This window comes from the organism of the source record quoted next, unplaced genomic scaffold (assembly GCF_019419815.1).
Source record: "Pyrus x bretschneideri cultivar Hongxiangsu unplaced genomic scaffold, Pyrus_bretschneideri_v1 Contig30, whole genome shotgun sequence".
Taxonomy (NCBI): Eukaryota; Viridiplantae; Streptophyta; class Magnoliopsida; order Rosales; family Rosaceae; genus Pyrus; species Pyrus x bretschneideri.
The window spans coordinates 1,928,695-1,943,967 of record NW_025999613.1 but is presented as its reverse complement, the minus strand read 5'-3'; the positions used below and the strand labels follow the sequence as shown (position 1 = coordinate 1,943,967).

General features: G+C 35.7%; 1 protein-coding gene and 1 non-coding gene across 2 annotated transcripts; both read right to left on the bottom strand.

The window, feature by feature from the left end:
• Nucleotides 1-975: 975 nt before the first annotated feature.
• On the bottom strand, nucleotides 976-1,047 carry TRNAC-GCA. Its single transcript has one exon. It is a non-coding gene; the product is annotated as a tRNA-Cys (tRNA).
• A 351-nt stretch (nucleotides 1,048-1,398) lies between these two features.
• LOC103954814 (tubulin beta chain-like) lies at nucleotides 1,399-4,493 on the bottom strand. The gene is made up of 3 exons (XM_048590050.1): nucleotides 3,928-4,493; nucleotides 2,675-2,944; nucleotides 1,399-2,346 (listed from the first exon to the last, which is right to left on the bottom strand). The coding sequence occupies exons 1-3, from the start codon at nucleotides 4,319-4,321 to the stop codon at nucleotides 1,679-1,681; spliced, it is 1,332 nt and encodes a 443-aa protein (XP_048446007.1). The 5' UTR covers nucleotides 4,322-4,493; the 3' UTR covers nucleotides 1,399-1,678.
• Between the last annotated feature and the right edge of the window lie 10,780 nt (nucleotides 4,494-15,273).

Sequence of the window (15,273 nt, the reverse complement as noted above, 5' to 3'; positions counted from 1 at the left end):
CCTAGTTCCTCAACCATATTATGAACCTCTAGCAATAAGTCTTTGTCACAAAAGAAAAAAAATCAACCTTGCCTCTGACATAGAAGTCATCACTAAGCTCCCTGCCATGATACATTTTAATTGTGAAAAGTTCATCATCCCTTGAAATTCCAGCATAAAAAAAACCCTAATTAAACTGATGAAAACCCAAACTTCAGAGCCACAAAGCAAAAATTTCAAGACCACAAGGCACAAAAAAAGACAGAGATCACCATAAACAAACACATTGAGACCACAAAGCGTATAAAAAAGGTGTATTTTCTAACTTTTCCATATCACAAAGCACCATAAACAAACATTACCCACAAGCATTTTTCTGACAAGATCAAACAAAAACTCATGTATTTATATAAGCATGCAACACGTCTTATTTTTCATTGTTCTAAACATAATTAATGGAAATATTATATTCATTAAGTTTAGAATAAAAATTGGCCATTGATAAATGGCTAATTAGTAAAATTTTCATTGATTTATGGCTAAAAAAATCTAAATTGTTTCTAGTTTCTGGAGCTAGGATATAGGATTTCGAAGAACCCCTTAGGTGGCACAAGCAAAGCTACCTTCTTTTCTCAAATAATTCAAATGAAAATTGATTGGGTAGCGATTTTCGCATCCTAACATCGTTTTCGAGCGGGATGACGAAAGCCTTCTTAGAGAAGGATGTCTCTGACACTATTCTCAGGGTAAAACTAACTCAGTCTTTAGTCATCTACGTTCAAAATTGAATATGTTGAAATATTTTCTGCAATCATACGAAAGTGTGTATGACGGTTGAATCCTAATCACTACTAATCTAAGAAACCCGGTGGAGGTCGACATTGCTTATTTCTGAACTGAAAAATCTTGTTGAATGATTGACCAGCAAAAGAAACGTCATTAAATGCACGGATGTAGGAAGAAACCAAAAAATAAAACAGAAAGCACCCAAAAATAAGGGCCCAACCGGGTTCGAACCGGTGACCTCTTGATCTGCAGTCAAATGCTCTACCACTGAGCTATGGACCCAATTGTAAATAATAGTTCTTTTGTAGATTATATATAGAATTCATCATTAGGTTCTGGGTTCTAAGGCTTCGACAGATCAAATTGTTTTTTTATTTTTAAATATAATGAATTACATCTGTTCAATTGTTATTGTAGCAACCAACTTATAATGTTCCTATGTTATAAGTTATATGGCTCCTATCCAAAAAAAAAAAAAAAAAAAAAAAAAACTTATATATGAGTTTAAAATTCAGATGCAATGAAGAGGTGAACTGTAATGTTTGAACTCAAAATTAAATTTGAAATTAAGTTTTCAATGTGTAGGAAGTGGTCTCAACATTATAAGCAAAAGCAACAAATCACTCAATTTAATTAGTGTCATAAAAATATAATTCGTAATAATGAGACAGAAATTTATTGTTTTTCTCTCTTATACAAACTCATAAAAATTACAACAATCACATATTCACAACATAATTGAACCCAAATCCCACGAATGGAAAGGCTTTCCTTATTGATAACAAAAAAAAAAAAAAAAAAAAAGAGAAAAAGAAAAATCAAGATAGAACAAGCACAAGTTATTGAGCCCAATACGTAATCCAGTTTATTTTCTTCCTTCCCAAGCAACCTAAAATTGGAAAAATCCCAATCCTCAATCCTCCAGCTCTTCCTCCTCATACTCTCCCTCATCTTGTGCCACAGCATCTTGGTACTGCTGATACTCAGAAACCAAGTCATTCATGTTGCTCTCAGCCTCAGTGAACTCCATCTCATCCATGCCCTCACCTGTGTACCAATGCAAGAAGGCCTTCCTCCTAAACATGACCGTGAACTGCTCTGAAACCCGCCTAAACATCTCTTGAATCGACGTTGAATTCCCCATGAATGTGGAGGACATGGCAAGCCCGGTTGGTGGAATGTCACAAACACTTGATTTCACATTGTTTGGAATCCACTCCACAAAGAATGAGGAGTTCTTGTTTTGTATGTTGATCATTTGCTCGTCCACTTCTTTTGTGCTCATTTTTCCCCGGAACACGGCCGATGCTGTCAGGTATCGGCCGTGGCGTGGATCTGCGGCGCACATCATATTCTTAGCGTCCCACATTTGTTGAGTGAGCTCGGGGATTGTGAGGGCTCTGTAGAATTGGGAGCCGCAAGAGGTCAAGGGTGCGAAACCAACCATGAAAAAGTGGAGACGGGGGAAGGGGATGAGATTCACGGCTAGTTTTCGGAGGTCGGAGTTGAGCTGGCCCGGGAAGCGAAGGCAGCATGTGACTCCACTCATGGTTGTGGAAATCAAATGGTTCAAATCACCGACTGTAGCATGTATAATGCAAATGGACTTTTTAGTATTTAGGAGTACAATAACGAAGTGATAATGTTTTTTGTTTCTTAGCTGACAAGTTATGTCATCAAACTTCCAATATGAACCTTAAGATTGACAACTTAATAACATAACATGTCTGTCTGAAAAGAGAACATGTGAATGCATGTTAAGTTGTCACACTCTTAACTTAGGTCTAATGTTTAAATAAACTCACGTAATCAAATGATTCAAACAACTCTAATCTGACAACGCAACATATTATATTGTTGGAAAACTTGCATTTATATGACTAAAAAGCTATTACTGATTAATACTTACAACTTGGATTTGTGAGCTTGAGAGTTCTGAAACAGATATCATAGAGGGCTTCATTATCAAGGACCATAACCTCATCAGCATTTTCAACTAACTGGTGAACAGAGAGGGTGGCATTGTAGGGTTCAACCACAGTGTCTGAGACTTTTGGTGACGGGAAGACTGAGAAAGTCATCATCATTCTATCTGGATACTCTTCCCTGATCTTTGATATCAGTAGGGTTCCCATTCCTGACCCTGTCCCACCTCCCAGTGAATGGCAAATCTGGAACCCTACAACAGATTATTAAACACTTAATTAATTTTTATTGATCATGATGAACATAGCCAAGATCTTGTGCCTTGCTTGTGATTGGCTTTTTAACCAAAATGGTCATTGAGATTTGCATAACACATCACTTTGGTCCTTGAGATTTGAAATCAATAGAAGTGGTCCCTGAGATTATCCACCATTAATCATTTTGATCATTCCGTGCACAATTATGTTAAGTAAGGATCAAAATTACAAATATACCCTCAATTTAATAAACAATGATAAAAATGATTTGACAAAATTAAGGGTATTTTGGTCATTCTATTCTTATTTAATGAAGATTTTTCAAGGAATGACCAAAATGATTGATGGTGGACAAACTCAGGGACCAATTCTATTGGTTTCAAATCTCAAGGACCAAAGTGAGGAGTTATGCAAATCTCAAGGACCATTTTGACTAAAAAGCCTTGCAGAAAGATATGAATAATTTGTTTGGAAGGATTAAATTTAATAAAATTAATTAAGACCAAACCCAAAAATGAAAAAATAATTAAGAAAATCAAAATAGCCAGCCAACCATGTTGTCTTTGTCATTTTTTCCGGTGTTACCTGCAGTGTTCATTTCGTAGGTAAAACATACAAAAAGGGGAAAAATTTATTGTCTGGTATTGGAATATGGTCATGTAATATAACTAGTTAAAATGTTATAATATAAATTGAGGTTCATATATTTTCAAGGGTGTATATAAATAGATATTCATTCATATTATAACACGTGAACTGATTATACAACATCATCGTATTACAGTACCACACAATAATTTGTCCAAACTAATTTTGATCTATCTTTAGAATCTATCAAAACCACATTCTCTAGTAAATCTTCTATTTTGTATCCAACTTTTCTAGAAATATACGATCACATCAATTAGGACCTTAGAAGAAAAAAAGAAGAATTAGAAAGAAGAAAATGGCCAACAATCTCAACTTACAAATTAAATACCTTGTAAACAATCACAATTCTCGGCCTCTTTTCTAACCACATCAAGAACAGCATCGATCAACTCAGCTCCTTCTGTGTAATGCCCTTTAGCCCAATTGTTTCCAGCTCCATTCTGGCCAAACACAAAGTTGTCCGGCCTGAAAATCTGCCCATAAGGACCTGTTCTTAAGCTGTCCATCGTCCCCGGCTCGAGGTCCATCAGCACTGCCCTAGGCACATATCTCCCTCCATTTGCTTCATTGTAGTAAACGTTCACCCTCTCAAGCTGAAGGTGAGAGTTCCCGTTGTATTTTCCCGTGCGATCGATCCCATGTTCATCACACATCACCTCCCAAAATTTGCCTCCAATTTGGTTCCCACATTGTCCAGCTTGAACGTGCAAGATTTCTCTCATTTTCTAAAATAAATAAATAAATTAGGGTTTATGGGGCTAAAGAGAAAACAAGGGAGGAGAAGAACAATGGAAAATTATGAAATGGTAATGACTCTTTTTGTAGTTGTTCAAGTCTCTCTAATTTTTTTCTTCTGTTGAAATAATTGACAATATATTTAGATAATAATAATTTTCATTCAATAATTTCGTGTGGTTTGTTCAGAGAGGCATGTCAAAACTCCAACCAGGGAGTCGTGAGCTGGATAAGGGAAAGCGACAACAAGATTCATGCTTGCTATCTTCTGGCCACATTCAATCTCACCTATCAACCCCTTCCCATTTCATTTCACTTCTGTCATTAATTAGGATATTCCTAAAATACCCATTTTTTGATCTGGGGGTTTTGTTTCTTTCTCTAACCTAATTTGAGTTAATTATTTAACACATTATGAGGATCGCCATTAATATGCTATACTTATTCTCTATTTTAATATAATCAAGGATATGGTATCCAAAGAGAAATGCTATATTACTTCAAAGGTGAAAAATATTATGTCATGACAAGAACAAAACATACACCATATCATACATGCATATGTACGGAGATGTTATATATACTTGATCATGCGGTTGTTACATGTTTTTGACAAATGAGCCGAAGACAGTTGTTTACTTGCATGTGAATAATTTGTTGAAGAATGGAATCTCACATCAGAAACAAGATAGAATCATTTTTTGAAGAATGGAATCTCACATCAGAAACATGAATAATTTGTTGAAGATTCCACGCTACTAACAACACTGCATCATTTTTTGATAAAATCCAATACTTGCCGAGTTGTGTAGGTGGTTAAGTTACGGTAATATTAGTGTGATTAGTAGTGGGCCGCTTGCCTGACTCTGAAATCTTGACATGGTATCAGAGTGGGTTAACCCAACCCAACCAGACCTATACGTTCCAATTGTGAACAAGACCCTAACTTGATCCTGACGATGAATCTTCCGTTGCTTTAAAAAAAGGAAGGTTATCGACGTGGAATTGGTTGCACTTATGGCCCACTAAAGGCGTGGTCCCATGTCAGTGGGAATGTTGAAGAATGCAATCCCACATTAGAAACATAACATAATACTTAACTACTTGTAACTGAATGGTTCCACCATTGATAACGCGGAGACCTTTTGTGATTAAAGTCAACACCTGTTGAGTTGTGAATGTGGTTAAGTTGAGACAACATCGGTATTATTAGTAGAGTGCCGCTAGCCCAACTTTAAAATCTTGACACAAATGTCAGTCATTGATGAGTGTCAAAATGGTAAATTCCATGGTCATCAACAATTGACAATCAGAGGCCTGTTGATGCCAAAGATTAGTAATAGCATCAGTAGAAAATTTGATCCCTCTAAAATTATGATGAAATGAAATAGATGAGAAATCACTAGTCAAGTTTAGAAAGTCCATATATGTGCAAACTATTCTAATTCACCAATGCATCAAACATTGACGAAGAAGATAATCAACAAGAATTTTGGAATCACCCTCCAGAAAAAGTATCTAAATCACTAGTTGCTCATGTATGTTGAAATCAAAGCTCTTATTTTTTTTTTTGTTTAAAAATAATGCGTACTATATTCGAAAATGTTGTTTCTTATCGATCGGATGATGCCATGCATAGTATTCATAAACAGATTTCTACGAACTTTTTTTTTTTTTTTCATATTAAACAAGTTTTCTATCTAAATTGAAGTTTTTATTTTAATTTATTTTATTTTTTTGGATATTGTGTTATGGCTGATTTGATGTGCTAACAAGAAATCGAAAACACATCCTGAAAACAAAGTAACTTAGATTTACGTTACTATGATCCTATACCAATTACAACAAGACATATTACCCTTCGCCATACTGTATAATTGTGATTAGTAACAATAAAACTTCACAATAATGGATTTTTTTGGTCAATGATCGATGAGTTATGACTTGCACCAGAAGAATGTGATTTCCAGATCAAGTTTTGGGTGGCAATATATATACGTATACTATAATGTGTGTGTGTATATATATATATGTATGAGAGAGAGAGAGAGAGAGAGAGAGAGAGAGAGAGAGAGGGGCAATTATTGGATACATGGGAGATTCGATGTCAGTCTGTTTCCAACACCCCACTAGTTGCCTTGGCTGCTTGGAATCCAATGTTGACTCTTGAGCGTTCTTACATTAATTAACCAAAATATAATTTCGTAATTAGGTTAGTGTTGATTTTTCCCACTAATTATCTTCACATCCATTTCGATTTGTGTCCTGTTTTTTCTTTTTTAAACTATAAGGGGAAAATAAAACATCCTATCAGCTTAAAAATTTGGGAACTAGTGGGTTGTAAAATATGATATCAAAATTTTGGTTCTTGGAGGTCTTGAACTTAAAATCCCCATTTCTCTGTTTTTTTGTTTGGGTTTTTTTTTTATTTTTTATCTGTAAGGTGCAGTAATTGTCATGATTTTGATATGTGATAGGAGCATATTCATGCGACTTAATTAGCTTGTTCTCGTGCATTTATGTTGTGTTTACTTATCTATTTCAGTGTTTAAGGCCATTTTTGTGTATTTTCAGATTATAAGGCCAAAGTGTGCAAGAAGATGCAAATTGGAGCCTTTTGGAGCAAAAGAGGAATGAATGAGTTGAAGACGTGAAGAAACGACAAATTCCTATGCCAACGATGAATTCTTACCAAAACGAGGAATCCTACTCAAACAAGGTTTCCTATTTTAGGAAAGTTAACCCTAAGTTTCCCGTTTTGGTAACCTTTCCTAATCTTAAACATCCGTATTTTCTTGCCACTTTGAATTCCTTGTAGGCGCTTTAGGACACAAAACCAAGGCCCTAGCCACACCCTTTAATCTTTCCCTCTTTAATTTCTGATTTTATTTCCTAATTCTAGAAGCCTTTGAATTTATTTTCATTAATAAAAATAAGCTAGGAACCAAACATATTTAAAACCCTAGGTTTTACATCTTTAGCCGTCACAATTCCATCCATTTATTTGATAAAACAATCTCAGCCATTAATCACTTTTTCCCATTATTCCCAAGCCGTGTATTCCACTTAAACCCTAATACAATAATCAACCATTTTCCCATTAGCCGCAGCCACTTTTTCCCATATTCTTTCCCATTATTCATTCACAAGGCCGTGCATACCATATCCCATTTTTATATCCATCAGCAGCCACCTGCACCCATTTTTCATCTCTGCCCGTGGCCCCCCCCCCCCATAAATTCCACCCTAATTCCTTCCAGCCGTGACATTGCATTCTCCCCAAAACCAATAACAGCCGCATCCCACCACCCAAAAACTGAACAGCCGCAGCTTTTCACCACCCATTCCAGCCATTTTTCCAACCTGTCCGCTGCCTTCCCACCCTTGCAGCCACCATTCCACCATTCCACACCATAAACCTCTCTGCCGCAACAAGAAGAAAGGAGAAAGAGGAGCTTGGACGCGTCGAAATTCACGTGGATTCATTGGGCGTTCTAGGTGTAATCCATCCTTTGTTCGTTATGTTTAAATTCAATTTTATTTTTCTTTTTGTGAACATGAGAGGCTAAATCCCCATTTAGCTAGGGGGTGATTCGAAACCATGTTTATGCTTGCAATATGAATTGATTACTTTTGGTTGGAATTTCATGAATGGTGAATTCAATTTGTTTAACTGCTTGATCGATAACTTATTTATGTATGTTGATTGAGAGTGCACGCTTAGTTTTCATGCATGAATTTGACGCTAGAATATAAGTGAGTTTCACCTAATAGTTATGAACTTATATTCACAAGTAGTGGAGGTTGCTTATAAACAATCGCGTTAATTGAATTCCTGGCAAGAGTATCATGCTTTTCATAGTTACAAATGCCTTGTCGATGCTTATAATTTCCAAAGAACGTAATGATTCTAACTTGTATCTTTATCATGCTGTTCATATAGAGAACTTGTTAGGAATAATTTGTTTGCGATGCATATTCATCCAATTCAATGATTCTAGGGAAATTTGAAGGTTAATTTAAGCGGACCTAATTAACTTGGAGTGTCGAGTTTCATAATTCATCGAAAGACCAACTGAAAATCAAAGTGTATGCAAGTGTGACATGTGTGGAGAAGAACCTTCTAGCTAGCATTCATTCCATATTTCATCACATTCATATTTAACTTCTGCCTTTAAATTACAATTTGCGCATTTAATTTATTTTCATCAAAACCTCAATCCCCCTTTACTTTAGTGTCCAATTTAGTTAGAAAGTGTCTTAGTTTGTGTTTATAAGTGTTTTGTATTCTTTGAGTCTTTTGATTTGTTTTAGTGTTTTATTGTTTAGCTTTGCATTCTTTGAGTCTAGTTTAGTGTTTTTAACGTTTGTTTTACGTTTTTGAGTCAGTTTCCAAGTGATTTAGTAATCCCTCCTAATCCCCGGTCTAGAACGATCCCTACTTATTCATATACTACAATTGTCACAAGAGGGTTTTAATTTGTGTGCTTACTTAGTTCGCATCAAATTTTTGGCGCCGTTGCCGGGGATTAGCAACTTTGCTAATCTCTTGGATTGTTTTATTTTCATTTGTGTGTATATATTTATAGTTTTATTTTAGACGCAAGACATGGCATTTGATTGTGCTTCTCTTTTGTCACAGCTTAAGGAAGAGTACCAAACGCAAAGAGTTGGTACATTTGATCATAATCAATCAAGGAACGACGTGTTTTACAATACTTACAATTCGGATTGGAGTGATCATTCAAACTCTATATGGTGGGAACCTCAACATATTCAACAAGACGGATATTGGCAGCCTTATGAGGAGTTCTATTCAACGTCTATGCATCCACCACAACCTCATATTCAATATGCCCAACCAAACTCAAGTTCGTCAATAGATTATAATCAAAAGCTTAATGAATTACTTTGTTTGGTGCAGGGCTCACAAAACCAAGTCGAGGAGGCTCAACAAGGAGAAAATTGGCAACCACATGAGGAGTTCTATACAACGCCTATGCAGCCACCACAACCTGCCCAAAGCAATGTAAGTACTTCAAGTGATAATGATAAGATTTTTCAATTACTTACTACTTTGACGCAGGAAGTCCAAACTCAAAGCAAAGAAAGGCAAATTCAAGATAAGAGGGTGGACAACTTGGAGAAGCAAATTGGACAGATAGCGGAGTTCGTAGGACAATTTCAAGATCAAGGCAAAATCCCTATTTCAACCATTGCAAATCCGGAGGGAGAATTTGAAACTGCCAAGGAAATCATGTTGAGAAATGACAAGGAGGTTGGAACGGACCCTAAACCATCAAAATCAAATCACAAGGGAGAGGAATACACCCAACCCACGGCGAGAGTGGAAACACCTTTGCCGGAGGCATCTATTGCTCCCACGCCATCTAATTCAAGTAAGGTTGTTCCAAATTTAATTAGTTCTAACCCCATTCCACTGAATGTCCCTATTCCTTGCAGGATCATGCAATCCAAGGAAGAAGAGGGTGAGAAAGGCATCTTCGAATCCTTTCCAAAGAATCAAGAGCAAGATGTGACTGGGGAATGTCTAGAATTCATCAAAGAGAATATACTTGAGGCAAACAACCCCAAAGAAGTTGAACGTTATGACACAGGACAAGGACCAATCCTCACACCAAATCTGGGCGAGTGCAAAGTCCCTGAAACGTTCAAAGAAGATGTATTTATCCTTGAGTTCTTGTTGGAGCACACAGGTAAGCCGCCTCCCCGAATTTCAATTTTCTTTTATACTAATATGTTGTTAATGATCCAGGCACCCACACTAGAATTCAAACCAATCCCGGTTCACTTCAAGTATCACCTTCCATTCAAGGATCAATTCCATTCCGTGGGACCTAGGGAAGTTTGAAGAAGGTTTCGTCCGGCTGGAAGACGTTAAAGCAAGCGCTACTTGGGAGACAACCCATGCAATCAACAAAGGAAGAACTTGGGAATCGCTCCACACTCAGATTTGCGTCCCTAAACTCTTTCCTTTGTTGCTTACTTTATGTTTTGTGTAATTTTTTTTAATTGTGTCTAAAACATTGAGGACAATGTTTAGTTTAAGTGTGGGGGGGTAACATTCTGTTTTGAGATATTTTTGCATGAAATTCGTAGGGTTTTACCACCTAACATGTTTAAACTTGTTCTTTGCTGTTTTTAAGTGTTTTTAAGCTATTTTAGAGTGTTTTAGTGTGTGTTGACTTAAAAATCCGAAAATACCATAAAAATTTGAAAAATTGTGTTGAAAAACCCAAAAAGAGTTGTTTTTGTGTGTTTGTTTGTGTCGTAGGTCACCTTCCAACACAATGATGAGGATTTGGTTTTTAATTGCATGATGGTTAAAGAAAGTTACAAACATGGATGGACGTTTGATATACTCTTTGGTTTATGCTTGGTTGTTGTTATAGTTTATGAATTCACATGTAATCACAAAAGAAAAAATCAGTTTTTGTAACATGCTTGAAGGAAGGAACTTAAACAAACGCTACATCCCTGTGAGACTTGAGCCTAAACGTTATTTGGAGAGTTATAATCTTTGCATCATTGTGTTCTAAGTCGTTGCATGATCTCATTATTCTTTGCTTGGTTACTACTTAGAAGGCGTTTCATCACTTAGTTCCAAATGCTAGAACTCATGCCCATTTCATTCAAAGCATGTCATTGATTTGCATAACACATATTCAAGATGAAGTTGTGTAGTCACCACCATCAAAGCCAAACAGCCATGTGCCCTTCACTCATTTTGTGTTTAAGTTTAACCCCATTGAGCCGTGTTAGCCCATATTCTTTGTTAACCCGCATTATCCTCACCTAGCCTAGATTAGGACCATCCTTACCCTTGTTCTTGAAGCATAGTAAGCAATGAATTCCTTTTGATTAATGTGTTGCAGGAAATAAGTGTGGGGGAAAGATTATTGATGTGAGTTTATGTGCCATAGGCACGGTTAAAAAAAAAAAAAAAAAAAAAAAAAAGAAGAAGAAAGAAAGAAAAGAAAAGAAAAAAAAATGAAAGAAAAAAAAAATTGAAAAGTATTGGTTGTTGAAGTAAGGGCCCAAAACAATGAATTAGGCCCTAAGAGTTGTTAGAATCTCCCCTATTTGTTTAAAAGTTGATTTCTGCATTCTAAGGGAATTCTAGGTCTTAATTTCATTACTTTACTTATTATTGCTTAAAGAACGTTTGTTTATCCTTACCTTCCCTTGTTAGCCAAAACCCCAAGCCCCGTTACAGCCCTTGACTTCTATCTTGAGTGTTGTGCATTTTAATTGTGGAGTTTGAATTTGGTATGAGCATATGGTGTCACTGGTTCTCGCATCTAAGTAGTAGCATTCCATTCATGAGATCATATCCAAACACGTTTAATTACTCTAGAAATTGCTTTCTTTGTTATAACATATGTGAGTACTAGTCTTTCATGTTTACATCAATCTTCTCACATATAACTAGTGTAGGGTGTGTAGTCAGAAAATCTGAGTGAAAATTGAGTGCATAACGAGTGAGGAATTGAGGGAATTCTCTAAGGCATGTTACTACATTCAAAATGTGTTTTATTTGATTAAATACGAACTAGTGAATGGTGACTATGATTAAGTATGTGCTTGAGGGGAAGGAAGACTAAAAGCTATGTGAGTAATGATCTTTGACATGTCATGTTTCATTGGAAATCCTTGAGGCAAACGTTGGAAGGTTTAGGTTCTGTTTTGTTTGTTTTGTTTCGTATTGTTTACTTTAGTTGTTTTGTTTTGCTCGAGGACTAGCAAAAGTTAAGTGTGGGGGAATATGCAATGGTGCTGAATATTTAATCAAAATTGGAACCACATATATAAAATGCAACTTGTTGCAAACTCCATGGTACTAACTTTTGTTTGATAATCCATTTTATCTTGTGTAAGATGGAAGACGGATAACGAGAATATGGGGGAGAGAGAGAGAGAGAAAGAATTAAATAAGTGAAAAGAAAATTTTGAAAATATAAATAAAGTCAAAATAGTTTTTAGTTTTATTGTTATATTTTTCATCTCTCCTACCATCCTTCGTTCGCTCTTTTTTATCTCTGGTTTTCCCATGTACTCTCTTTATTATTAACACAGAAGTAAAAATAATAAACGAATTAATTATCAAATAGGCCCTAAAATAAAAGTAATCCAATAACGTAGAGTACGAGTGGGGTGGGGGATGAAGATATCAGAAATATAATTTTTTATTTATTTAACAAAAGTATGATTAAACATATGGGCTGTTGGAGCGTATCTTTTAAAAGTGATTGAGAAAATAAATAGACTGTGATTTGGTAAAGAGTAAAGATATATGAGTCGGATGAACCATCCACATCTTAAGTTACCACAAAATTATGTTGGGATGTTCCCTCGACAGCAACCAATCACCCATCATTCCAGGTGGGCAGTTGCATTTGGCATAACCCCCCACACTTTCTTCTTCATTTTTTGTCTATTCTTCTCTTCTTGTATGTATCCATTTCTTCTCTTCTTGTATGTATTTATTTCAACCCCAAAACTTACTAATTACCCATCCAAATTTACAGATTACAATTCAGCTTAGATTTACAAGTATGCTCACGTATGACATGTTTACTTACTTCGAATAAGATGGATTACGAAAATCAAAAATAGGGGAGAGAAGGAATGTGGATGATCAGATTAATTATCCTACCCTTATCAATCTAGTTCCTTACTTTTTAGGTTTTGGATTATGAATTGCAATGTGAAATTCGAGTAGTTTTTTATTCTATATATGATAATTACCACATGATGGTCGTGAATCAGAATAATTTTTATACACATACCAATGTAAACACAAAAAAAAATCAATAGATTAGAGTATACAGACATTGGTAAATAGGTGCAGAAGCACAAAAAAAGTATGCCGGTAATGTAGTTGGACAGGAAGCAGGAGCACATGGCACATATTGGTAGCCACATGACCTTGGCATGGAGTGCCACAACAAACCATTATCTAGGTAAGACAAAAAAATGAATTCATATCAAGAAATTTCCCATATTTCTTCACCAACCATTTCATAACATGAAGAAAGTTGAGGTTTTACTATAAAATTTAATTGACAATCTATGGAGTAGTCCAATTATTAATTATAAGCACATGTAAGATCTCACTCCCCAATGTGAGACTCATACTCTCAACATGCCCCCTCATGTGTGGTGAATTTTCAAGCCTAACACATGGACAACATGAATAGGGTAACATGAAGTGCGTGCGGCCGTTGGGTTTCACATGCAGGACAACCTTCTCTGATAGCATGAAGAAAGTTGAGGTTCTACCATAAAATCAATTGGTAATATAGAGAGTAGACCAATTACTTATAAGCACATATAAAATCTCTTTTGTCCCCAACATGGGATTCATACTCTCAATATGGAACAATAATTCACTCATATAAAGAAATATCCCTTATTTTACACATCAAATGATTTCTCTCAAGTGTGAGGTAACGATATATAGAAGTCTTACTCAAACTTCTCTTCCACATTGCAATTAGAGAAGATAATATGATTTTCCCACATTTCTCTATGCTTGCCACACCCTCTCTCTATGCTTGTTGCACCTTCTCTCTTATCTCTCAATAATACATCATTTCGATAGGCCATATAACACATTATCAGCACACTCTTGACGCTACGCTAAAGAGAGTTTGTTCATATTTCAAGGGATTATTATGTTCTAATCATTATTATTATGATTAACTTTTTATTTATTGAATTAATGTACTTCTATTGATTCAATTTACTTTTTTTGTGTTAAACATGAGACAACGCATCAGAGCTGAAATTTTGGATTCCTAGAAGGATTCCTACAAATTCAAAGGCTCAATTTCATTTTCTGCCAATCAGATTCTCCTAAAACACAAGTTTGATATTTTCTTCGATCTGAAGCATAAACATATTCCCCATAATACATGAACCCCTAATATATATTTTTTCTATATATATATATATTGTATATTGCATATGTATGTTAATGCATATACAATTTATAATTGCTATGTGGTATTATTGTGAGTCAAGGAAACGAAAGAAAATAGAAACATGAATTTTTGGGTTTGAAAACTCTAGAATTAGAAAAAATAAATAAATATATATATATATATATATATGGGACATAGCGCTGAGTTGTAACTTTAAGCCGCGCCAAGCTAGACAGCTGGTCTGAAGCCAAGTCGTGTCGAGCCGAGCAAGACAACTTCATTCGTTCTGACACGAGGACCACTGCAATAGCCCCTGGGCTTCGCTATATGCGTCACCACGCTTGTGTGCCTGAGCCTTTCACTCCGGGTCTACAACCTCAGCCGGTGTCTCGGCTTGCATTCCAGAAACCAGCGTTATGTTGGGCTTCTTGCGTCGGCTTACTCTTGAAGCCAGCAACCTGCTTGGCTTTCCGCTAGGGGTAGGTTTAGTTTCATTTGGTTCAGTTTTTTGTCAAAATCGAAACCAAGCCAAAATTTTGGTTCGGTTTTAATTTTGGTTCAATTTTTCCCGATTTGGTTTTAGTTCGGTTTCGGTTTTTTTCTTTAGCAATATAGTACACATCAATCCTTTAAACCTTATGTCCATACGTCCATGTAGAAAACCTGCATAAACACAAGCTATAAGCCAGACCTGCTGTACAAAGTAAATATAATCAAAACAAGTTGAAAGAAATTTCAACCCGAATCAAATTAACGTGATATTTGATCATTTGTTTAACATATAATTAGATATAAAAATGAATTAGCAAATGAGAAAAAAATATGCAAAACCCCAACAAAATAATTTAAAAAAAATAACCCACTTTAATTCAGCAAACCCACATTATAAATCATATCTATTTCAATTTGAAAATTACTTGAGAGAGATTGGAAAGTCCGAATTAGAATCTTCCGATTTGAAAGGGGTAACGATTCGAAAGGGCGGGGGAAAA

Coding starts and splice junctions, on each gene's coding strand:
- LOC103954814 (XM_048590050.1), bottom strand. CDS start 4,321: ATGAGAGAAATCTTGCACGTTCAAGCTGGACAATGTGGGAACCAAATT. Junction 2,945..3,927: donor GAATTGTGATTGTTTACAAG/GTATTTAATTTG, acceptor AATCTGTTGTAG/GGTTCCAGATTTGCCATTCA. Junction 2,347..2,674: donor CAAGCTCACAAATCCAAGTT/GTAAGTATTAAT, acceptor TACATGCTACAG/TCGGTGATTTGAACCATTTG.